The sequence below is a fragment of the Octopus sinensis genome, linkage group LG20, assembly GCF_006345805.1.
Source record: "Octopus sinensis linkage group LG20, ASM634580v1, whole genome shotgun sequence".
Classification (NCBI taxonomy): domain Eukaryota; kingdom Metazoa; phylum Mollusca; class Cephalopoda; order Octopoda; family Octopodidae; genus Octopus; species Octopus sinensis.
In genome coordinates this window covers 21,552,836-21,578,521 of record NC_043016.1, presented here as the reverse complement: position 1 = coordinate 21,578,521, position 25,686 = coordinate 21,552,836, and the positions used below count along the sequence as shown (strand labels likewise).

The 25,686-nt window shown below is 36.7% G+C and overlaps 1 protein-coding gene across 1 annotated transcript in view; it reads right to left on the bottom strand.

Annotated features, from left to right (window-relative positions):
- Positions 1 to 25,686, bottom strand: part of LOC115222559 (sorting nexin-5) — a 99,275-nt gene that overhangs the window by 28,390 nt on the left and 45,199 nt on the right. Inside the window, exons 6-7 of the mRNA XM_036511613.1 lie at positions 24,528 to 24,611; positions 4,574 to 4,604 (exon numbers count right to left, since the gene is read on the bottom strand). Coding sequence (XP_036367506.1) covers positions 4,574 to 4,604; positions 24,528 to 24,611 — 115 coding nt within the window. The remainder of the gene's footprint in view (positions 1 to 4,573; positions 4,605 to 24,527; positions 24,612 to 25,686) is intronic.

Genomic DNA, 25,686 nt, shown 5'->3' with positions numbered 1-25,686 from the left:
CTGCAGCACATCAAATGAAGTCTCAAGACGGAAGTGAGATGAAACTTTCTCAAGATCAGTAAAGCATGCTGCAACATGTCAGATGGAGTCTCAATACAGAAAGGAGATGAGACTTTCCCAAGATCAGTAAATGCATGCTGCAGCACTTAATACTGGATCATTAAAACAACATTTTATTGATTAGACAGCAGTCCAGTAGAATAACTCTCATAAACAGACTTTGTACAAATTCTTCACAACTCCTGGAGCTGCCTTCAGATATGATCCATCCTATTCTTATAAAAATTATAATTTTGTCCAAAGTGGTGTGCTAAACTCAAATTGGCATTTCTACAAAGTTTTTAAATTTCCAAATGAAACTAATGGCATGCACAACTTAGGTGGTAAGGTAAGATTGCCAGCACTACCAGCTCCCCCTGAACCTCTTATACATCTTCTGGAAGGCACTTCCATCCAGTCAAAGGATTTTCTGAACATCAGACAACACAACTCTGCATTTCAAATGACATCGTTTGGTGGATCTAAGGAGAAAGTTGAACTTGGATTTATGCCAATGTTCAAAGTTTAAGGGCAAGTCTATCACCTCATTGTTTCCCTGTTACCCACAAATGAACAACCAGAGTTCCTCCAAATTTGCTTTATGAGTGATGTAGGACTACAAACTCAAAAGAGATGTCAAAACTTCAGACAATGGGTCATGTTAGATGCAGCGCCAACTGCTGCAAAGGAGATTATATCCACTGACAGCTTTTTGGTGCATTCAAAAACCACATGCCCCAACCAACCCCCAATTTTCCATGGCTGGTTAGGGCCTGTAATACTCTAAAAAGGTAAATGACAAGTCGCTTAGTCAAATTAGCCCATCATTTATTCCACAAATGTTTTGTCATCAATACTGCACTTTCCCATATCACGTGTTTTAACATATATATATATATATATACAAACTATGCCATTTTAATCCTGAGCAATGCCAGGTATCTCTGCTAGTATATATATATAATACAAATAAGAAAATGGAGAAACAAATTTAGTTTGTTCATCAACTTTCGGATATTATAATGTTGGATTATTTATTCATTTAACAAAATGAGAACCTCAATAGCATACATATATATCTTATAATTCAATACATATAAGATTAGAATACAAATTATACATACATTTCAGTCATTTAGACAAATATTTTGAAAATCCGAGAAATCTTATGAAAGAAAAAGTGCATGTGTGTGTGAGTGTGTGCATGAATTGCAAATCAGTTTCAAAAAAATGGAAAGACAATTTTAGTAAAATAAACAAAAGATTAATTAGCTATATGCGCGGCATCTTGGGCAAGTGTCTTCTGCTATAGCCCCGGGCCGACCAATGCCTTGTGAGTGGATTTGGTAGACAGAAACTGAAAGAAGCCTGTCGTATATATGTATATATATATATATATGTATGTGTGTCTGTGTTTGTCCCCCTAGCATTGCTTGACAGCCGATGCTGGTGTGTTTACGTCCCCGTCACTTAGCGGTTCAGCAAAAGAGACCGATAGAATAAGTACTGGGCTTACAAAGAATAAGTCCCGGGGTCGATTTGCTCGACTAAAGGCGGTGCTCCAGCATGGCCGCAGTCAAATGACTGAAACAAGTAAAAAGAGTAAAAAAGAGTATATTATATGTCTGACTTCAGAATTTTTGAAAATTTGTTCAATACAGAAGATGGTTAATGATAATAATTTCAAAACTTACAACAGAGCAAAATAGATATTCGAAAGTCATGGCAACATTTGAGCTGACTAATTAAGAATTATGGGATTGTTGATATGCTTTGGTCAGAATTTTTACGGGTCAAAAAGCCAAACCCATTCAACCATTTAGACTGTCATATTAGTGACGTCATTTACAAAGAATTGTTGACAAAGAAGAACTGACAGAAGGGGAGCTAAAGCTGAAACATTTGTTTTTTCAAAGCATGCCTTCAAGATAAAGAATCTTACAGGCATTGACTTTACAGATAGGCAGGAGAGAAATGATAGTTGTTGAAAGATAAGAAGGGAAGGACAAAAGATTTCATCTACGTTTTTCTTGAAACAAAGCCTAGAGAAAGCAGAAAAGAGCATATAAATACAGCAAAGTATCGAATTTGGATGGGTTTCCTTTGAAACGAAGCAACTATTTTAGCTCAGTTTCCAATGATTTGAACAACTTTTCAATGTGGCAACAAATACATTACGTTCTTTTTTATTTTAATTTCTGAGTTATATAAAGATCAACAGATATGTAGTGCATGACTTGCATCTCTTGACTTCACACTACTGTTATACATACATACATACATACATACATACATACATACATACATACATACATATATATATATATATATACACACACACACACATACACATACATATATATACCTCTATATGTAGATTGTGAAGCTGGCTTTTGTGACTGGATTCCCCAATCACATCTCAGTGAGGTTACAGCAGCTGCCAGATATAAACACAATGTTAGTGGATGACTTAGTGGATAAGATGCAAGTGTTAACAAAGAACAACATATGTTAATCTGAGGTCAACAATCATAGTTGTTCCTGTCATTTGCTTCCATTCCCCCAAGTTTTCTACTCATACATCTGCTGCCCCACTGATATTTAGCAGGATGCATGCTTGTTCAGCTCACAAAAGTAACTGTGACGGTGAATATGAGTAGGATGAAGGAGCAGGAGTATGACAAGACAAATGTCTAAGGGACTATGCTTTAGGTGTTGGGGTCCTACACGTGGTCACAGGCTGTACAGAACCAGAATCTGAAGTGGTGTGTTACTGATGTACCCAACCCAGACACTGCAAGCTATTGCAAACAGGGAATCAAACAAAGGGGAACTACAAAGCCAGTAGTTCCCCCAGCAATTGATTAGAGGTGCACCTACATTACCCAGTGGAGGTAAGGGGAGCATGAACTCTTGTTGATATGGGTTGCACAACAACCCTGGTGATGTAAAAATGGTTGGGAGCTGGGGAGGAAAAACTAGCCTCAGTGCAGTGGATGGTACATATGTTAGGTACAAGGTTATCAGTGAAGTAGAGCAAGAGGTACAAGGGACATTGATGAAGTGATTGTTGTCAGGGAGGTAGTGGATGGGACTGATGTAGTGGTGGGAACTTCCAGGCTGAGTCTGATGGTAAAAAGATGGACAGCGGAGTATTTTTGGAAAGAAGAGCCTCCCCACAAAACTGAGACACAGAGTGAATTGCTACAAGCACACTCTTAGCAGAGAGGCTAGGAACAGGTTTGAGAGAGAAGTGGACAGATGGATAGAGGAGGGGATTTTGATATGATGGGAAGAAGAGGCAACGAGTGGTGTGCTGATGATGATGGCTGTAGTCCAAAGAACAAAGTTTGACTTTTGTGAGCTGAACAAGCATGCACCCTGCTAAATATCAGTGGGGCAGCAGATTTCTTGCACATTAACATATGTTCCCTCTTATTTTCAAAGAAATTCACACACACACACATACATGTATTGTATTAATTATATAATAAAGCATGGACTATACAAAGTATTTCTGTATATTTCTAACCTTGCACTCACACATATTTAAGGTTATAATCACTAGAGTGAGTATAGGTTTTACAACTGCGAGATGGAAATTTTTTGCCAAATTTGTTTATGAACAAGTATAAAAACTCCTTCTTATATACATTTATAATTAATTTCATCACCCACCACATTTACCTCCAGTCCCATCTCTAATCATCTTTCACTCTCCTCTCACACTCTTATGAACCATCCTCCACAGCCTATATTCTCCTTTATGCTCACTTCCTAGTACCTTCAGAGTATGTTCACCACAACCATTATTTTCCTTCTAGCTGCTCTCAGCCATCTGCATATAATGTAGGGTAGCCATGTATCTCCTCTAAAGCAAAACACCTATACTTGTCCAACTATCATATTGTAGGCTTCAACACCTGGCATAAAGCCACCTCCTCCTCTCTCAAATACACTCCCATTTAATCAAGGGTACTTTCTCATTTTCCTTTTGTTTATTTTTTTTCTTCGTCTAGCCAAGTTATTTGCTGACTTCATTTGTGCTGTTAGCACAAAGAATATGCCCTCTACATACTGTAAAATGGTTGGTCTTAGGTTGGGTAACCAGCCCTGTCAAACCACCCAACCCATGCCAGCATGGAAAACGGATGTTAAAGAAAGATGATGACAATGATATCATTGTCATCATCTAAAATTTACAAAAAATTGAAGTTGTAATATTTATTCAGAAATATTTATTAATTAAATGTACTTAAATTAATATTTATATTAATTTCATAATCTAACTATTTGATATATCTATTAATATTGATTTAGAAGCAAATAATTGCTATATAAAGATGTTTTGACTGAAATTGTATTTATTTTCACTTTCTCCAAAATTAATAGGTTATATTGACCTATTTTCAAAATTTGAAAAGACTACGTATAACTTTCGTTTTAAAAGTAATAATATAAAATAGATACATGCCTAAAATTTAGGTATATTCCAATGGAAAAAAAAAACTATGTAAAATAACAAATAACTTACTGTATTGGGCATATACCATTTTGTTGTAATTCTGAAATGAAATAGTGATTATAAAGTATTTTTATATTAAATATTACAATTCAAAAACTAAGAAAACTCATGACTTTATACCCCTACAGAGAAATCATTAGATATTCTTGTATGCTGCATAAAGAACTTTTATTAATAGAAATACTTATTATAAATCTTTTATCAAACAACATATATATTCTAAATTTATTATATATTCATTACAAAACTATATATATATTCTAATACTTAAAGCCTATTTTGTAGAGCCAACTAAAATATTTTTCATCCTAAGTGACATTAAGTTGAAGTAAACCAGACTCAATTTATCATACTTTCCAGTATGTTACAATTGTTAGTACCAGTAACTATGAAGATGATGATGATGATGATGATGATGAAACAGGAGTAATACAAATAACTAAATGTGTATAGTTCAAAAGTAAAATACAATATATATATATACATACATACATATATATATATATACATATACATACATACATACATATATATATATATATATATATATATATAGAGAGAGAGAGAGAGAGAGAGAGAGAGAGAGCGAGAGAGATTCAGATGAATATGGTACTTAAGTTGAGGCACCAGAATTTAGTACAGTATTATCCATACAATTTCAAAGTAAGGTGTTTAAAATCAAAATAAGCAACAAGGATATCCAGAGGTAATGCAGTATGATCGTTTCATGCATGAAACGATTGTACTGCATGACCTCTGGATATCCTTGTCTTTGTATAGAGTCGGATGAGCTGTCCAGATGACTAGCTTTCATCGTTCCAAAACCATTGGTAACTCTATGATCAGAACTTATCTTTTTGTTAGGGTTGGTCAAAAGTCACTTGACAGTAAATCAAAACCATTTCATTCCAAGATTTAAAAAAATTATTTTATGTGACTTCGTTACTTCATTAATAAATTAGACAAATGTTGAAAAAAAGATAGTGATTTTAACTCCCAGCATTCAATTATTAAACATTCATAACTGAAACGAATAAATAAACTTGAATATTAAGTATTTATTGAATTTTGATTTACTGTCAAGTGACATTTGGCCAACTCTATATATATATAATATATATATATATATATATAATTCTATAGAAAACCTGTAGAGATAAACTTTTTGGAAGTTTATTTCTACAGGTTTTCTACAGATGTCAGAGCCAGCACTGAAAGTTATAATATTTTGTATACAAATACATTTATGTAAGCAATGCTCTTAGTTATATTTTGGGCTTCAGAATGAAATACTGTGTCCTTACAAGCAATTAATATATATATATCTTTAAGTTTATCTCTATAAATTTCCTATAGAATTCAGAACCAGCGTAACAAGTTACAATGTTAAGCTTTATTGCAGGGGATCCATAGAGGATAGAGGCATATCGAAGTGATGCATGCCACAAACTGACAATATAGAATGAAGCAAAACAGATAGTTAAATAATACATTATCATAGCCAGGATAAAAAGGAGGCAGATGTACTACATGATGGGAGGAAATTTGGTTCAGTGTGTTGGGTAATGAATCACTGTAATGTGTATAGAGAGCACAATATTTACAGTGCTTCCACAACTCAGTTTCACTGAGGAGGGCTGGTCTTTTTGAAAACCTCATATTGCCAAACATCTCAGTTCTTTGTCATTTCTTTCATGAGGCTCAGGGTTCTGAGGTCAACCTTGATCATTTCATCCCATGTCTTCCTGGGTCACCCCCATCTAGAAACAGCACTTATTTATGTAGCTTCCTTCATCTATACACATCACATAGGCATACCAGCTGCGTCTTCTTTCTTGCAGAATATTCCAAATAAGCAAAATTGCCTGTATGACTGCAACATGCATTTGCAACTATCACACACTGTCAAGACAAAGAGATATAAACATATACACATGTTCACACATATGCATGGACAACCTGCTGAGAGCCACTGATCAGATCTGTGGTTAGTGCAAAATCCCCTCAAGACCCAAAATAACGTGGTGGTGGAACAATATTGTTGACAGGGCTATTAGAGAAAAGAAACAGGCTTGGAAGGACTGGAAGAACGGTGGTAGCAGGGAAGTGTATCAGACTGCCAGAAGGGAAGCTAGGAAGCAGGTGTATTTAGCCAGAGGGGAGGCAGATAAGAAAAAATTTGCCAATGTTTTGCGCCGTGAGGATGAAAGACTTGAGGTATTTCATGTTGCAAGACAGTGTGTGAGAGAGAATCGTGGTGTAGTAGGAGAGAAATGTGTTCGCATGGTTGATGGTTCACTTGCGCCTCTATGAAAGGTTGCTGAATAAAGAAAATGAATGGTATAAAGAGAGTCTGCCGAATGTCGACCCAACAGAGGGACCAGCTATCCGAGTTGACACTTCCTTGGTAGTTAAGGCAATTAGAAGCATGAAGACAGGGAAAGCCCCAGGCCCATCAGGAATTACTGTAGAAATGCTCAAAATATCTGGTAGTGTCGGCTATAGCCTAGTCACCCGTATAGTTAACCTGGTGATACACGAAGGAGTCATTCCCAATGACTGGTGTAGCAGCATAATAGTCAACTGCTACAAAGGTAAAGGTGACGCCCTAGATACAAATAATTACAGAGGTATCAAGCTGTTGGATCAGGTAATGAAGGTTACGGAGAGGGTCATAGCCCAACTAATTAGAGAGAGAGTTAGTTTAGATGAGATGCAGTTTGGGTTCGTGCCAGGGAAAAGTACCACTGATGCTATATTCCTGGTAAGGCAGCTGCAGGAGAAATACCTAGCCAAAGATAAGCCCCTGTACCTGGCTTTTGTTGACATGGAGAAAGCCTTCGACAGGGTCCCCCGATCCCTTATCTGGTGGGGTCAATGAGGAAACTAGGGAAAGATGAATGGTTAGTGAGAGCTGTGCGAGCCATGTACAAGAATGCTGCAAGTAAGGTTGGCGAGTACAGTGAAGAATTCCGGGTAGAGGTTGGGGTCCACCAAGGTTCAGTCCTCAGCCCCCTCCTATTTATCATAGTCCTCCAGGCAATAATGGAGGAATTCAAGACAGGTTGCCCCTGGGAGCTTCTCTATGCTGATGACCTTGCTCTAATTGCTGAGTCACTATCAGAACTAGAGGAGAAGTTTCAGGTGTGGAAGCAAGGATTAGAATCGAAGGGCCTTAGAGTCAACCTAGCTAAAACCAAAGTCCTAATAAGTAGGAAGGTAGACAAATCACAAACGCCTTCAGGTAGATGGCCCTGCTCGATCTGTAGAAAAGGCGTAGGTAGAAACTCTATAAGATGCACCAAGTGTAAGCTATGGACACATAAAAGGTGCAGCAATGTCAAAGGAAGGCTAATTAGGAAAATAGTTTTTGTATGTGGCAGATGCTCAGGAGCAATAAACACTGAAAATGTGCAGAGATAACTTCCACATTCCAGGGAGAAAAACTAGAAATAGTTGATAGCTTCCGTTACCTAGGTAACCAAGTCACTAGCGGGGGTGGGGGGTGAAAGTGTAACTGCTAGAGTAAGAATAGCCTGGGCAAAGTTCAGAGAGCTCTTACCCCTACTGGGGACAAAAGGCCTCTCGTTCAGAGTAAAAGGCAGACTGTATGATGCATGTGTACGAACAGCCATGCTACATGGCAGTGAAACATGGGCTGTGACTGCTGAGGATATGCGTAAGCTTGCAAGAAATGAAGCCAGTATGCTCCGATGGATGTGTAATGTTAGTGTTCATACTCGACAGAGTGTAAGTACCTTGAGAGAAAAGTTGGATCTAAGAAGCATCAGTTGTGGTGTGCAAGAGAGACGTTTGCGCTGGTATGGTCATGTGACGAGAATGGCTGAAGATAGTTGTGTGAAAAAGTGCCACACCCTAGTGGTTGAGGGAACCTGTGGAATAGGTAGACCCAAAAAACCTGGGACGAGGTAGTGAAGCACGACCTTCGAACTTTAGGTCTCACCGAGGAAATGACTAGAGACCGAGACCTATGGAAGTATGCTGTGCGTGAGAATACCCGGCAGGACAAGTGAGACCATAACCCATGGCCTCTACCTTGGATGTAGCCAGTCCACTTATGCATACCTTTCCTTCTTGGGACACAAAACTCTACTTGTGTAGACCTGTTGAGGCAAATGAGAATCAGAATCAAAATCGAAATCAATCAACATCAATGGAAATTGTAGCTGTGATACCAGTGCCGGTGGCACGTAAATGGCACCATCCGATCATGGCCATTGCCAGCCTCGCCTGACCCCCGTGCCGGTGGCACATAAAAAGCATCATCCGACCGTGGCTGTTTGCCAGCCTCGTCTGGCACCTGAGCAGGTGGCACGTAAAAAGCACCCACTACGCTCACGGAGTGGTTGGCGTTAGGAAGGGCATCCAGCCATAGAAACATTGTCAGATCAGACTGGGCCTGGTGCAGCCTTCTGGCTTCCCAGACCCCAGTTGAACCGTCCAACCCATGTTAGCATGGAAAGTGGACGCTAAATGATGATGCACACATATATATATATATATTATATATATATATATATATATATATAATATATATATATGTATGAGAGAGATTACGTCCATTTGTTCACTTGTTTATCTCCAAAATGCAAGTAAATGGTTCAAGGGAAACTATTATGCTTTTTCTTCTTATCTTATATTTTATCTATATATATAAAAGAGAAATTCTGTCCATTCGGGTCTTTGACAGTTTGTTTGTCCATCAAAATGAAAGTAAATGGTTCAAGGGAAGCTTTTGTGCTTTTTCTATATCTCCTATCATGCTATTGCCCAATTTGTCTCAACAAAAATTATGCAATGGTACAACACTACTTGTCATAAACCTATGAGGAACTGCATTGAGGCAAATATTCTCACTGGTTGTGGTAAAGGCGACACCATCTTCATTCCTCACATACCAGTTATACCATCTAATGTCGCCTTGCAATTTAAGCCATTACAGTTTCCTATCCCACTTTCTTTTGCCATGAGCATTAATAAAAGTCAGGGCCAAACACTAAAAGTTGCTGGATTGCATCTTGAAGAACCATCTATTTTCCACTTCAATTATTGCATGTTTTTCTCTTATATAATATACACATACAGGAAGAGTAACCAAATCTGTAGTTGTAGTCACATCCTGGTTCAGATTCAAAACTGAATCTTTCAGTTCTCCTTTAGCATACCACCTATTCAAACATCAAAAGGAACAGAGACATATGGATGTTCTACTTGACCTGTAGCCTTTTCAGTGCCATCACAGTCACCTGGATTCTGTAAAGCTATTCTTCTATATGATACACCCATCTTTCTAGCTTCTCAGCCTGAGATACAGTAAAAGTAATTACCTATCAACGACGAGTATTACTGCTAGCATACATACATACATACATACATACATACATACATACATACATACATATATATATATATATATATATATATATATATATTATATATATATATAATATATATATATATACAATATATATACATACATTACATATATATATACTATATATATATACATACTATATATATACATATATATATATACATACATATATATACATATATTATATACATACATATAATATATATATACATATATATATATACATACATATATATATACATATATATTATACATACATATATATATACATATATATATATACATACATATATATATACATATATATATATACATACATATATATATACATATATATATATACATACATATATCATCATCATCATCATCGTCGTCGTTTAACGTCCGTTCTCCATGCTAGCATGGGTTGGACGGTTCGACCGGGGTTCTGGGAAGCTAGAAGGCTGCACCAGGCTCCAGTCTAATTTGGCAATGTTTCTACAGCTGGATGCCCTTCCTAACGCCAACCACTCCGTGAGTGTAGTGGGTGCTTTTTACGTGCCACCTGCACAATATATATATATACATACTACTACATACATACATACATACATACATACATACATACATACATACATACATACATACATACATACATACATACATACATATATACATATATATATATACATATATATATATACATACATATATATATATATATACATATAATATATACATATATATATATATACTATATATATATATATATATATATACATACATATATATTATATATACATATATATATATACATATATATATATATATATATATATATATATATATATATATAATAAGAAAATGGAGAAATACATCGAAATCAAATATCAATTACCAGATAATACTCAATCACATACTTCATTAAACCACTACATAAGAAACTATAAGCTTAAACATAATAATGCAGGGTAAAACAGTGTACATGAAGGAGTGTACATAAAATAGTAATGTTATACAATAAGTAGAATACGAATAATAGAACATAAATATAAGTACACATAAATATAAATATAGACTATATCTTACAGCTGTTTCGGCCATGTAGATAAGCATGTCTCATTCAACTCATATTAGCCATTTATGGTAGATCAATATGTAGTTATAAATGAGACATTTACAAAAACATCCTAAGGCCTCTTCGGAGATTACAAATTAGGTTACATATATACTTATAAAAGTGTGGGTATATACCCATAATAAAACATATACATATACATATGAGTGCATATACTTATACTCATAGACATATAAATATAAATGTACATAATGATATAAATAATAAAGATTAATAAACATACATATGCTCCGCTAATACTAGAGAAACAATACATAAATTCATTATTAACAATATAGTCACAATAGTATTAACCTAATTTGTAATCTCCAAAGAGGCCTTAGGATGTCTTAGGGTCTTCACAAGTGGAGTTTTGTGTCCCAAGAAGGAAAGGTATGTAGGCCACAGGTTATGTTTTCACTAGTCTTGCTGGGTCTTCTCACGCACAGCATACTTCCATAGGTCTCAGTCTCTAGTCATATATATATACTAGCTTAAGGTGACCCGTTCTACGCGCAGGTAAGAGTGTGGTTGTTACTTTCTGTTGCTTCCGTTCTGTTTTTTTATCACCACATTCTCCCTCTTTGTTTCTCTCTCACTTTCCCAATCTCTTACTCTTCCTTTCTCTTGGACTCTCCTTCGCTTTCTCTTACTCTCTATCTTTCTCTATCTATCTCTCTCCCATTTATAAACAACAAAAGATCTTGAGTAAGTTGAGAAAGGAAATATTTTGAAAGATCAATCATAAATATCAGGCAGTGACAACGGAAAGGTCTGCTTCAAGGCAGACAGCAAAACACTAACATTTAAAAGGGACAGATGAACTTGCGAGCTGAATAAAAATTTTTAAAATATTGGAAACCAAAGTTTGAAGGAATAGAATCTGAGGATAGTAGAGTCACCATGGCTGGCATTTCTTAACGACGGACAGCAACGTAGTGGCAGTTTAACGGCTGGCGTAAAATTTTGAACTTGATGTAAAAGAAAATTCTTAAACACCAACACTTTGAAGTGATTCTTTCTCACAACAGTAGACTCACCATGGCAAGCATTCAAAACTTCTTCATCATGGACGGCAACACATTGACGATTTAAAGGCTGGCACAAATTTTTTAGCTTCAGAGAATTCCTAAACACCCACTCCTGTAAATTTTAATCCCCTTCAAGCCCCATTTAGACCTCTTTTCACATTTTGGTTAATATAACCTGATTTAATTCGGGTCTACTCGGGCCACATTTTATAAGATGAGGAATTTTGTCCTAGAGGTCACACCTTTCTAGTTGCCATGCAAACTCGCCAGCACTTTTAACATAGGTGTGCATATTTTCAGCACAACCGATCACATAAATCACACATTATATATATATATACGCATTATATATATATTTGTGTGTGTGTACGCATTGGCGTTCGGAAGGGCATCCAGCCGTAGAAACACTGCCAGATCTGACTGGGCCTGATGAAGCCTTCTGGCTTCACAGACCCCAGTTGAACCGTCCAACCCATGCTAGCATGGAAAACGGACTCTAAACGATGATGATGATGATGATGATAAATTAAATTAGAGATAAAACCACTATTAGGCAAATCAAACAGCGAAAAACATAAACCAAAACATAAAAATAAAAATATAATATACAAAATATATAAAATAAAAAATTTTAAAATCTAAATTATTTAAATTTAAAATTAAAATTATTAATTTATAATTTTTTTTAAAAATATATATATAACTATCAAAAAGTATTAAAAAGTTTAATATACATAAATACAGATATATACACTTTGTATATATACATTATATATACATTATATATACATATTTATATATAGAACACACACATATATAAATTAACCCAATAAATATCTGATTCATAATATTTGTTCTCATGATTGTGTGGTGGTTGTGGCGATGATTATTCTCTCTATGAGTGCAGACAGACGTAGAGAGAGAGAGTGTGTAAAAGCGCTGTCGAAGGCGGGGAGGGGGGGAGATATAGGACGCTGTGAAACGACGTTATAGATAGAAAGTGAAAGGAAGGGAGGAAAGAGAGTGAGAGATGGAGGAAGACAGATACATAAAAGAATGAGAGTAGACTTGTGAAAGTGAGTTTTTGGCCCTAGCAACGACACCTTTTAAGATGAGGATTTCTAACCTAGGCCACTCGCATCCTCACCTCATTTTACATGTCCCTATAAATTTTGGAGTCAATCCGACGGGATCTAGTGGCCTTTAACCCGTTCGCAATACCAAAACCAGACAAACAAACAAACTTTTTGCATTTCAGAATTATAATCATCATCATCATCATCATCATCGTTTAACGTCCATTCTCCATGCTAGCATGGGTTGGACGGTTCGACCAGGGATCTGGGAAGCCAGAAGGCTGCACCAGGCTCCAGTCTTTTCTGGCAATGTTTCTACAGCTGGATGCCCTTCCTAACGCCAACCACTCCGTGAGTGTAGTGGGTGTTTTTTACGTGCCACCTGCACAGGTGACAGGCGAGGCTGGCAACGGCCACGGTCGGATTGGTGTATTTTATGTGCCACCGGCACGGAAGCCAGTCGAGGCGGCGCTGGCATCGGCCACGAGTCGGATAGTGCTTTTTACGTACCACCAGACCAGGGATCCTGGCTGGTTCAATTCGATTTCGCTTTCGCTTGCCCCAACATGTCTTCGCAAGCAAAGGGGGTTGGCATGGGTGCCTGTTGTCGGATGAGGTTCTATCTCGACTTCGCTTGTCTCAACAGGTCTTTGTGTCCAAGGGAGGAAAGGCATTCATAAGTGGGCTGGGCTCACTTGTCCTGCCTGGTCTTCTCACGTACAGCATATTTCCAAAGGTCTCGGTCGCTGGTCATTTCCTCAGTGAGGCCTAAAGTTCGAAGGTCGTGCTTCACCACCTCGTCCCAGGTTTTCCTGGGTCTACCTCTTCCACGGGTTCCCTCAACTGCTAGGGATTGGCACTTTCTCACACACCTATCTTCATCCATTCTCGCCACATGACCATACCAGCGCAATCGTCTCTCTTGCACACCACAACTGATGCTTCTTAGGTACAACATTTCTCTCAAGGTACTAACGCTCTGTCGAGTATGTACACTGACATTACACATCCATCGGAGCATACTGGCTTCATTCCTCACGAGCTTACACATGTCCTCAGCAGTCACGGCCCATGTTTCACTGCCATGTAGCATGGCTGTTCGTACACATGCATCATACAGTCTGCCTTTTACTCTGAGTGAGAGGCCTTTAGTCACCAGCAGAGGTAAGAGCTCCCTAAACTTTGCCCAGGCTATTCTTATTCTAGCAGTTACACTTTCAGTGCACCCACCCCCACTACTGACTTGGTCACCTAGATAACGGAAGCTATCAACTACTTCTAGTTTTTCCCCCTGGAAAGTGACGGAAGTTGTTTTCTGCAGATTTTCGGAGGTTAATGCTCCCGAGCATCTGCCACATACAAAAACTATATATATATATATACACAATATATATACACATGCATGCATGCATACGTACATACGTACATACGTACGTACATACATACATACATACATACATACATACATACATACATACATACATACATACATACATACATATACACACACACCAGAGTAAGCACATAAATGTGAAACAATGTGGTAAAAAAATAGTATTCGAATACCAGAGGCAGAGTAATATGCTTTTTATTATTAAAGCTGCAAAAGCATCACAAAAAACTGTTACTCAGAGTTTCCCGTTCCCATCTGTTGGAGAGTTTTGGTTGAGAATAGAACAAAAAAACTAAGGTTGTTTGTATAAATATACAATTTACATTGACAAATAGATATTTGAAATTGGTTTCGTTTCATTGGTCCTTTCAACTAACAGTCCTTTTAAGAACCAGCGGTATGCATAAAACTAAAATTACGATTTAAAAATCATTATGTAAAATCAAAGGAAACCTTGAATCAAAAATTAATTTTAGTTAGAGGGAAAAACATGTATACCCAGAGTAAATTAATTAATGGTAAAATAAATTTAATTAAATAGATATAAATCCGTTTATAATAAAATATGACTTACAGAGATCTAACAGCATAAAAATAAACACTCATACAAACACAAACAAACATTTACTTATACACACACACACAAAAAACATATACATACATATGTATACACTAAACATACAAACACTGATACATACATACATATACATATATATATTTGTATATATATATATATATATATATATATATATATACATATATATATATATATATATATATACACACAAATATATACAGGCAAAATATAGATGTGAATATACATACTAATGTATATATTGGTATCTGCATACATATATACATACATCATACATCTCTGTGCATATATTCTAAATGCACACCTTAGTTGTCGTAAGTTAGAAAAACAAAAAGAAACAGAAATAAGAAGTGGTGAGAGAAAGAAAAGAGAAAGAGAAAAATAGAAAGAGAGAGAGAAAATGATTTGAATAAATAACGTTCCCCAAAGTATCTAACTATTGTTAGATACATTAAAATACTTCTGTAAGCTTGTGAACATACACATAAAACAGACATGCATACATACAAAAATACATACATACAATAGTAACACATGTGTATACACGCATACAAATATACAATAAATATATATGAATATATGTATATCTACTTACATATATACACATCAAGATACATATATGCACTATAGCATATATACACATATGAATATATTAAAAACTGTCTGGTGTATTGAATGTTAAAATAAGAAAATCATGCAATAAATTAATGTAATATAATTAAAAGTAATATAAATTTGAAAAAATATAAATTTAAAATTTAAATTTGAAAATGAGTTAAAATTTTATTTCAATGAAATTTAAATTTAAATTTGTAAACAGTTGAAGGTCTTCTTGAAGGTTAAAAAATGTAAAATGTAAAGGTGAAAAATATACAAAAATTGTAATACTAAATGATGCCTGTATTTAAGTGTAAAAGCCAAATTCAAATGCGAAAGTCAAAAATTATCCATATAATATTTCTTCTCTCAATGTTCTATACCTCATAGCATGTCTACAGGAATTTAAAAACTCCCATTGTTGGTTCAGTGCATATTTATCCTGGAGCAGGATGAAGAGCTTTCCAGTTAGGTACAAATTACACCTCATTGGGCATCTCTATGCTCATGCTTATGTGGTACTGCTTTTTGCAAGATTGTCCAACTGATTTTGAAAGGACAAGCATCATTTTCTTTCAGTTGCCAGACATGTTGGCAAGACTTGTATAGGACAGCAAGACTTGTTGCTGTCCTATTTTCAGGGTATCAAAATGAATTTCGGCAGGAATATAATCTAGTCTTGGAGGAATTTTCTGAAGCTCCTGTATATGTTTTTGTATTCTTGTGAGCCATCTATTTGTACCTTACCTTTATAGACTATTCCTTTCTCTAGACAATTTCCTCCCAATGGACAGCAAATTTGATCTTTACAATTGCAAGGCTAATTTCAGCACTGTGGTTATTTCTAATGGTTTTTGTGTTATGCTAGTTAATTAAAGAGGTGAAGTTCTTGCAACAAGAATAGCTAACCTTCAGTGTTCTCCTATTAAAAATTCTATAGAACTTACGGCTAGCCTAAAAGTGCTTAGAACTAGTTTTAAGAATTCTCTGTTTTTCTTTTTTACAGCAATGTTAAATGCTAGATTAAAACAGAAAACTTTCCTAGTTCTAGTTTTTTACATGTTCTATTATTATACCAATATTTTCTTCGAAAGATATTTCGGAAGTACAAAGATTTGAATAACACCTGCGTTTAACTCCATTTCTTTATTTATCTGTTATACAAAAACATTTCACTAAACCCTGGAATTTCTATCTTTATAAGTAGGCTGTAACATCCTTGGTACTTATGTGAATTTTTTGCTACTCTGGTAACTATTTTTTTTTTTTTTCTGTGTTATTTGTACACATGGAAAAAATACACATACATTTATATATATATATATATATATATAATAGTATTTTATAAGCTTAAAGCTAATAAGCGATCACTGTGCAATAACTAAACAAAATAGTCTAATAATGGGGCATATAAGCCCTTGATAGAAAAAGTAGGTTTTTCTGTACACATGGGACTCAAACCCACACCTCTTTGTTTTTGTGACAAGTATGCTAGCCAATGGTTGTATGTTGGTGTAAATGGCTTAGCACACTTGTCGCAAAAACAAAGAGATGTGGGTTCGAGTCCCACGTGTACAGAAAAACCTACGTTTTTCCCATCAAGGGCTTATATGCCCCACTATGACACTATTTTCTTTAGTCATTGTGTTGTGATCTCTTATAAGCTTTTAGCTTATAAAATACTATTATTATTATTTACAGAATTGTAAAAATCAATGCTGCTTAACAAAAACCATCCCCTCTGTCTTCCTTTCTCTGGATCTTTCCTTCTCCTATGTTTCCGACGAAGAACTCCACTCGAAACGTTAAACCCTCCTTCTTTCCTTCTTTCCTGAGTGTCCAATAATACTATATTTGTTCCACGTCCTCGAGTTGTGTGTTTTTGTGCTTTCCTGTTTGGATTAACTTTATATATATATACGAAGATGCTTCTTCTCTGGATTTATGTTTTTCTAAGAAAATTATATATACATATATATATATATATATAATAGAAATATTAAAATAACTAAGTCTCTCTAAAAGAGAACAGCGGCAGCGTTTCCGGAAAATAATAGTTATCGCCATACTAATATGGCATTCTTATAAAAATAAGAAAAAAGCTGTCCGCTTATTAGCTCCATGAGGCCATCGCCTTAAGTTAACTATTTGATACACAAACTGTATCCATATAACCTTCGAACAAGGGAGGTCAGTCGCTCCACACTACTTGACCGGCAGCTACAGACGCGTTTCGGGGTATTGCCCCTTTTCAATGCAGCGTAGCCAGCCAGTAGGTGTCGCTTCCGACAATCTCTGTTCGATGGTTTTATTTACCTAGTTTCGGTGGAATACATCCACTTGTTTTCAATAATAGAAATATTAAAATAACTAAGTCTCTCTAAAAGAGAACAGCGGCAGCGTTCCCGGAAAATAATAGTTATCGCCATACTAATATGGCATTCTTATAAAAATAAGAAAAAAGCTGTCCGCTATTAGCTCCATGAGGCCATCGCCTTAAGTTAGCTATTTGATACACAAACTGTATCCATATAACCTTCGAACAAGGAAGGTCAGTCGCTCCACACTACTTGACCGGCAGCTACAGACGCGTTTCGGGGTATTGCCCCTTTTCAATGCAGCGTAGCCAGCCAGTAGGTGTCGCTTCCGACAATCTCTGTTCGATGGTTTTATTTACCTAGTTTCGGTGGAATACATCCACTTGTTTTCAATAATAGAAATATTATAACTATTATTTTCCGGGAACGCTGCCGCTGTTCTCTTTTAGAGAGACTTAGTTATTTTAATATTTCTATTATTGAAAACAAGTGGATGTATTCCACCGAAACTAGGTAAATAAAACCATCGAACAGAGATTGTCGGAAGCGACACCTACTGGCTGGCTACGCTGCATTGAAAAGGGGCAATACCCCGAAACGCGTCTGTAGCTGCCGGTCAAGTAGTGTGGAGCGACTGACCTCCCTTGTTCGAAGGTTATATGGATACAGTTTGTGTATCAAATAGCTAACTTAAGGCGATGGCCTCATGGAGCTAATAAGCGGACAGCTTTTTTCTTATTTTTATAAGAATGCCATATTAGTATGGCGATAACTATTATTTTCCGGGAACGCTGCCGCTGTTCTCTTTTAGAGAGACTAGTTGTTTTAATATTCTATTATTGAAAACAAGTGGATGTATTCCACCGAAACTAGGTAAATAAAACCATCGAACAGAGATTGTCGGAAGCGACACCTACTGGCTGGCTACGCTGCATTGAAAAGGGGCAATACCCCGAAACGCGTCTGTAGCTGCCGGTCAAGTAGTGTGGAGCGACTGACCTCCCTTGTTCGAAGGTTATATGGATACAGTTGCTGTATCAAATAGCTAACTTAAGGCGATGGCCTCATGGAGCTAATAAGCGGACAGCTTTTTTCTTATTTTTATAAGAATGCCATATTAGTATGGCGATAACTATTATTTTCCGGGAATGCTGCCGCTGTTCTCTTTTAGAGAGACTTAGTTATTTTAATATTTCTATTATTGAAAACAAGTGGATGTATTCCACCGAAACTAGGTAAATAAAACCATCGAACAGAGATTGTCGGAAGCGACACCTACTGGCTGGCTACGCTGCATTGAAAAGGGGCAATACCCCGAAACGCGTCTGTAGCTGCCGGTCAAGTAGTGTGGAGCGACTGACCTCCCTTGTTCGAAGGTTATATGGATACAGTTTGTGTATCAAATAGCTAACTTAAGGCGATGGCCTCATGGAGCTAATAAGCGGACAGCTTTTTTCTTATTTTTATAAGAATGCCATATTAGTATGGCGATAACTATTATTTTCCGGGAACGCTGCCGCTGTTCTCTTTTAGAGAGACTTAGTTGTTTTAATATTTCTATTATTGAAAACAAGTGGATGTATTCCACCAAAACTAGGTAAATAAAACCATCGAACAGAGATTGTCGGAAGCGACACCTACTGGCTGGCTACGCTGCATTGAAAAGGGGCAATACCCCGAAACGCGTCTGTAGCTGCCGGTCAAGTAGTGTGGAGCGACTGACCTCCCTTGTTCGAAGGTTATATGGATACAGTTTGTGTATCAAATAGCTAACTTAAGGCGATGGCCTCATGGAGCTAATAAGCGGACAGCTTTTTTCTTATTTTTATAAGAATGCCATATTAGTATGGCGATAACTATTATTTTCCGGAATGCTGCCGCTGTTCTCTTTTAGAGAGACTTAGTTATTTTAATATTTCTATTATTGAAAACAAGTGGATGTATTCCACCGAAACTAGGTAAATAAAACCATCGAACAGAGATTGTCGGAAGCGACACCTACGGCTGGCTACGCTGCATTGAAAAGGGGCAATACCCCGAAACGCGTCTGTAGCTGCCGGTCAAGTAGTGTGGAGCGACTGACCTCCCTTGTTCGAAGGTTATATGGATACAGTTTGTGTATCAAATAGCTAACTTAAGGCGATGGCCTCATGGAGCTAATAAGCGGACAGCTTTTTTCTTATTTTTATAAGAATGCCATATTAGTATGGCGATAACTATTATTTTCCGGGAACGCTGCCGCTGTTCTCTTTTAGAGAGACTTAGTTATTTTAATATTTCTATTATTGAAAACAAGTGGATGTATTCCACCGAAACTAGGTAAATAAAACCATCGAACAGAGATTGTCGGAAGCGACACCTACTGGCTGGCTACGCTGCATTGAAAAGGGGCAATACCCCGAAACGCGTCTGTAGCTGTAGTGTGGAGCGACTGACCTCCCTTGTTCGAAGGTTATATGGATACAGTTTGTGTATCAAATAGCTAACTTAAGGCGATGGCCTCATGGAGCTAATAAGCGGACAGCTTTTTTCTTATTTTTATAAGAATGCCATATTAGTATGGCGATAACTATTATTATATATATATATATATGCTGTGTATGTCTCTTTACGTGTGCAGACGTGTGTGTGTGTTAATGCCACCTTATTTTGACATCACAAGATAGTTATAAATGAGTGTCAGTGTCATACAAGCAGTGTTGTTCATTTTCATGAAAAACACATCTGACCATAGAGAATATTACTTGGAAACAGGTAAACGTTGGCAAAAGGAAAGCTATCTTGTCATAGAAAAAATCTATCACAAAGAATTCTGTCTAACCCATGCAGACAAAGCAAGGTGGATGTTAAAATAATGATGATGAAGGAAAAATAATGATGATATTTATACAGAGAGAGAGAGGGGAGAGAGAGAGAGAGAGAGAGAGAGAGAGAGAGTTAGGTATGATCAGTAGTTGAAAGTGAAAAATGATGATGATAATGATATGTGTGTGTGTGTGTGTGGTGTGTGTGTGTGTGTTTATTATGCAATGATAGTGGATGAAGTGGTCTCATTATTTTGTTCTATTATGTAATATATATACATATTGCTTTGTTACTAATCTCAATCAGGGCTGCCACCTGGGTTTTAACCCCAGATCTGTGTTTTCCAACATCTAAATGAATTTCTGGATTTATATTTTGAAGATAGTTTATAATCTGAGTATTTTCATACCTGCTACTGCTGGAACACATTTTTGTCTGCCTCTGATTTGTTGTTTTTAACACTGTACATCCAAGAAATGTTATCTCAGGAGAAATGCCATAGTAACTGGCCTATTATCAGTATATCTGTATGTATGTGTGTGTGTGTGTATATATATATATATAATATATATATATATATATATATATAATGTGAAATAGAAAGATGAATAATCTTGTAGTAGATTAATCAAAAGTTAACCGATACCTTAGTAGCAAAAATCACAGCAGTAAACAGCACGGTTGGAGGTACAACCATATGGTGTTGCAACCGTGCGTTGGTGCGGATAATTGAAATTAAAATATTTGGTGAATTGAAGAAATGGAGCTGAACGCAGATTGAACAGAAATCGTTTTATTTCATTCTACACGTGTTTCGAAAGGCACAAATTACCAAAATCCGATTGAATAATGGGACCATATTGTGTCTTTCTCTTCAGGAAGAAAATAGGAAATCCGTTGGAAAAACAAAAACAGAACAGAGGCGGAGCAAAAACAAATCGAACTATGCTCCTAAGAGCCCATGGCGAAACTGTTTATCAGTGTATGTTGAGAACCGGTGGCTGAAGAATTTAACGGGTCAGGCATCGGTCAATCATGTGGGTGAGGGGTGTGGGTGTTCTTTGTGACCGAGAATAAAGTTCTGACTATTTAAGGAATTGGATGTTTTATAAGGGGCGAGAAAAAATCTACTTAGAGACGTGTGTGTATACTGTTCTATATATGTGTGTGTTGGCGTAGGGGTAGAAAACATTTTTTGTGTACGTGTGTGCGTTTGATCGTTCGGCTGTCAGTGGCTACTGCCGCGAGAACCGTTGGGTGGCAGAAAAAAAAATATATTATGTTTTATGTGTGTGTGTGTTCATCTAAGCCTGCCTTGTCAAGGAAACCCCCCGCTGTGAAAAAACCAAGCCCCGTTTGTCTAACAGAGTAATTCCCCTTGCAGTGGTTAATCGTAGATATCTTAAAGGCTATTTCAGATTTGTTACCAAGGGCTATGGGTGCCGGTATTATTTATAAACGCTATTTAAAAGCCAGATAAGTGTAATGCCGCCAATGGGGGCATCGAAAAGCCGACTGTAAAAGCCCGTTTGCCATCCGGCCTCTGGCAAACAAAATATGGAAGAGTTCGGAGACACAAAGGTTGCACTTTATTCTCGGTCACAAAGAACACCCACACACCCTCACCCACATGATTGACCGATGCCTGACCCGTTAAATTCTTCAGCCACCGGTTCTCAACATACACTGATAAACAGTTTCGCCATGGGCTCTTAGGAGCATAGTTCGATTTGTTTTTGCTCCGCCTCTGTTCTGTTTTTGTTTTTCCAACGGTTCCTATTTTCTTCCTGAAGAGAAAGACACAATATGGTCCCATTATTCAATCGGATTTTGGTAATTTGTGCCTTTCGAAACACGTGTAGAATGAAATAAAACGATTTCTGTTCAATCTGCGTTCAGCTCCATTTCTTCAATTCACCATAATTATATATAGATATATATATATATATATATATATATATCTATATATATATATGTATGTATGTAGGAGTCGTCTAAGAGACCGTAAGTCAGGGAGAAGATACACTCATATATCTGTCGTAAAGTGGGTATATTATCTGAATTTTATAATATTAAGTATCCATCATGGCTGATCTTACCAAGTGGTTTTGCGCAAAGAATACAATGGAGTGTTAGGTTACAATCCGATTATATAACTTTACACTCATCACATACAGCCCATATAGAAGGGAATATGGCAACTGCTTTCTATTGTCAGAGGTGGATTAGAACAATCAGTCAGCAGCTGCTGTGAAAAAAGTGGTGAAACGAAAAGGGTCCAGGGGATTGGGTTAGGAGTTATGTCACTTGATTGGGTATGATCTGAAGTTGGCAAGAGTTATCTTGAAGTGGGGAAAGTATGTATTATTACTGTGGTGTCCCTGCAGGGATGGGGTGTGTGATATGGGATATGTGGTATGTCTAGTAGTGTCATATGTATTTTTTCCAGGGGTATAGGTATATATAGCTGTGTTCATTGGTCTAATATAAAAAAAACATCTCCATGATTTTTAGAAATACAAATAAATCCATGCTAATGAAATAAAATTTTTGTCAAGCATAAGAGATGCTATGATGTGGTTGAATCAAATGTTGACATTTCTCAATTACTCCCAGAAAAGAAGTCAATGGAGGCTGAACAAACAGCCAGAAGCGAACTGCTTATTTCTGACTATTTTGTTGAATGTACCATCCTTTTGAAAATTTTGGTCATCATCTCATGATATACAAGAAAACATTTCTAAAAGTAATTGTCAATGTAAAGAACAAAACTTTTGTATGCTATTCAGGATAGAATAATATTTCATGAAAAATCACAATTGATGGATGTTCAGACATTTCAGTCACCCAAATTTTGATTATTATACAACAATAGTTGTATTAATATCTTATACAACTTTCCATTAGTACTAGAGAAAACCTATTTAGGCAGAGGAGGAGAGTTACAGAGGACCCTTGCATTGGACAAAAAGGCTGTTGATGATACAGATTACCTATGTCATATTTGGAGTAATTAGTGGTGTACATTCCATAAAGATTGTGTAGCAAAATATAACCTAGTCAAGATTTGACAAAATTTCGAGCATGATTGTTACTAGCATCACCTTACTGGCACTTGTGCTGGTGGCATGTGAAAAAACATTCGAGTGAGGTCGTTGCCAGTGCCACAGGACAAGCTCCTGTGCAGGTGGCATGTAAAAAACACCATTTGAGCGTGAATGTTGCCAGTACCGCCTGAATGGCCCTCATGCCAGTGGCACATAAAAGCACCCACTACACTCTTGGAGTGGTTGGCATTAGGAAGGGCATCCAGCTGTAGAAACTCTGCAAGATCAGACAGAAGCCTAGTGCAGCCATCTGGTTCGCCAGTCCTGTCAAATCGTCCAACCCATGCTAGCATGGAAAGCGGACATTAAACAATGATGATGATGATAATGATGTTGAAACCAGCACACAAAAATTAACTTGGTACAATTGCTACTTTTTAGTTAGTAAGAAATCATGTAGAGTTGTAGTTCTAACAGGATGTGAGAACATTGCTAAATATGCATAGAGTATATAGATTGTATATTATCATGTACAGCTAGAGTGAAAGATACTAAACACTTGATATCATAGAAATTTGACAAAATTACAATATTAGAAAAGCTTACTTACCTCTGATGTCTCTTTCATTAAAGCAGTATAGTTGTTAGCCCAGTCACGAGTTTTCTGGAAATATTCATCTACATCCTGTGTTAAAATTTAAAAGAAATGCAATATTTTAAAATAATTTCTAAACAATCATTAATTTATATATTATTTTATAGCTAAATATTTTCTTTGAAGAAAAGTAGTCAAAATACACATTACAAGCATAATGCTAGATTCCATTAAATAATGTGTAGTGTATCTGATATCCTCACTGTTTGAGAGACACAATGAGAGTGATCTTGTTTGAGGTTACAATCATCTTTGGCTAGTTTGATCCTGTTGTGTCCACTGATCTGATTGGTTGGCATCTAGCGCGGTCTGTCTCCCTACTTATTTCGCGCCAGAGTGTAAAGCCAACCAATCACGGCCTTCGGATAAGATGTCCTTCTTTGAGCCAGTTTAACTCCTTAAATAAGCTTGCTTTCACTATTCTTGGACTTTCAACTCCAGACCTTTTAAGGTCTAGTCACTGACCACAGAGCTACTCAGCTATGTTCCAGTTCCAACTACAGACGACCAGCCTGCCAGCTATGCTCCTGCTTCAGCTACAACGACGCTAATGTACACCCACAACAGGATGTTCTCCATCTCTGCCGTTGACTTCAACATGTACACATCAACACCGACCAAGTTTAACTCACGCTGTTGTGAATCTTTCACCACAGAAAAACAGTTGCAGTATATCTGAAAGAAATATCTATATCAAGAGACTCGGCTCGGCATTGAGGCTCCAACCGCTGCATATACGCTCAACTGGCCTCCGCCTCGAGACCCCCATCATCTTGTTATAGAACTTACTATTGTGTACCTCATGAACTGGTAAACTAATTCCATCTTAACTCAATATGCTGAGAACTTATCTTATGCTCTGTATTTCTGTTAAATGCATACACCTTTGTCTGTACCTTCTGTTGCACACACGAACACACAAACACAGACACTTGTCGCATGCGCACATACACAACACCTCGCTAGCACTCACACACTCTCTCTCTGTAAACATTGTGAATAATGTTTTCTTCTCTCTCAAACAGTAGAACAGTTTTGTCGTCCTTCATTTATTCTGTTGGCACTGTATCTTATATCCATGTATTTGGCTTCTTATTATGTTAGGGAGTGACCG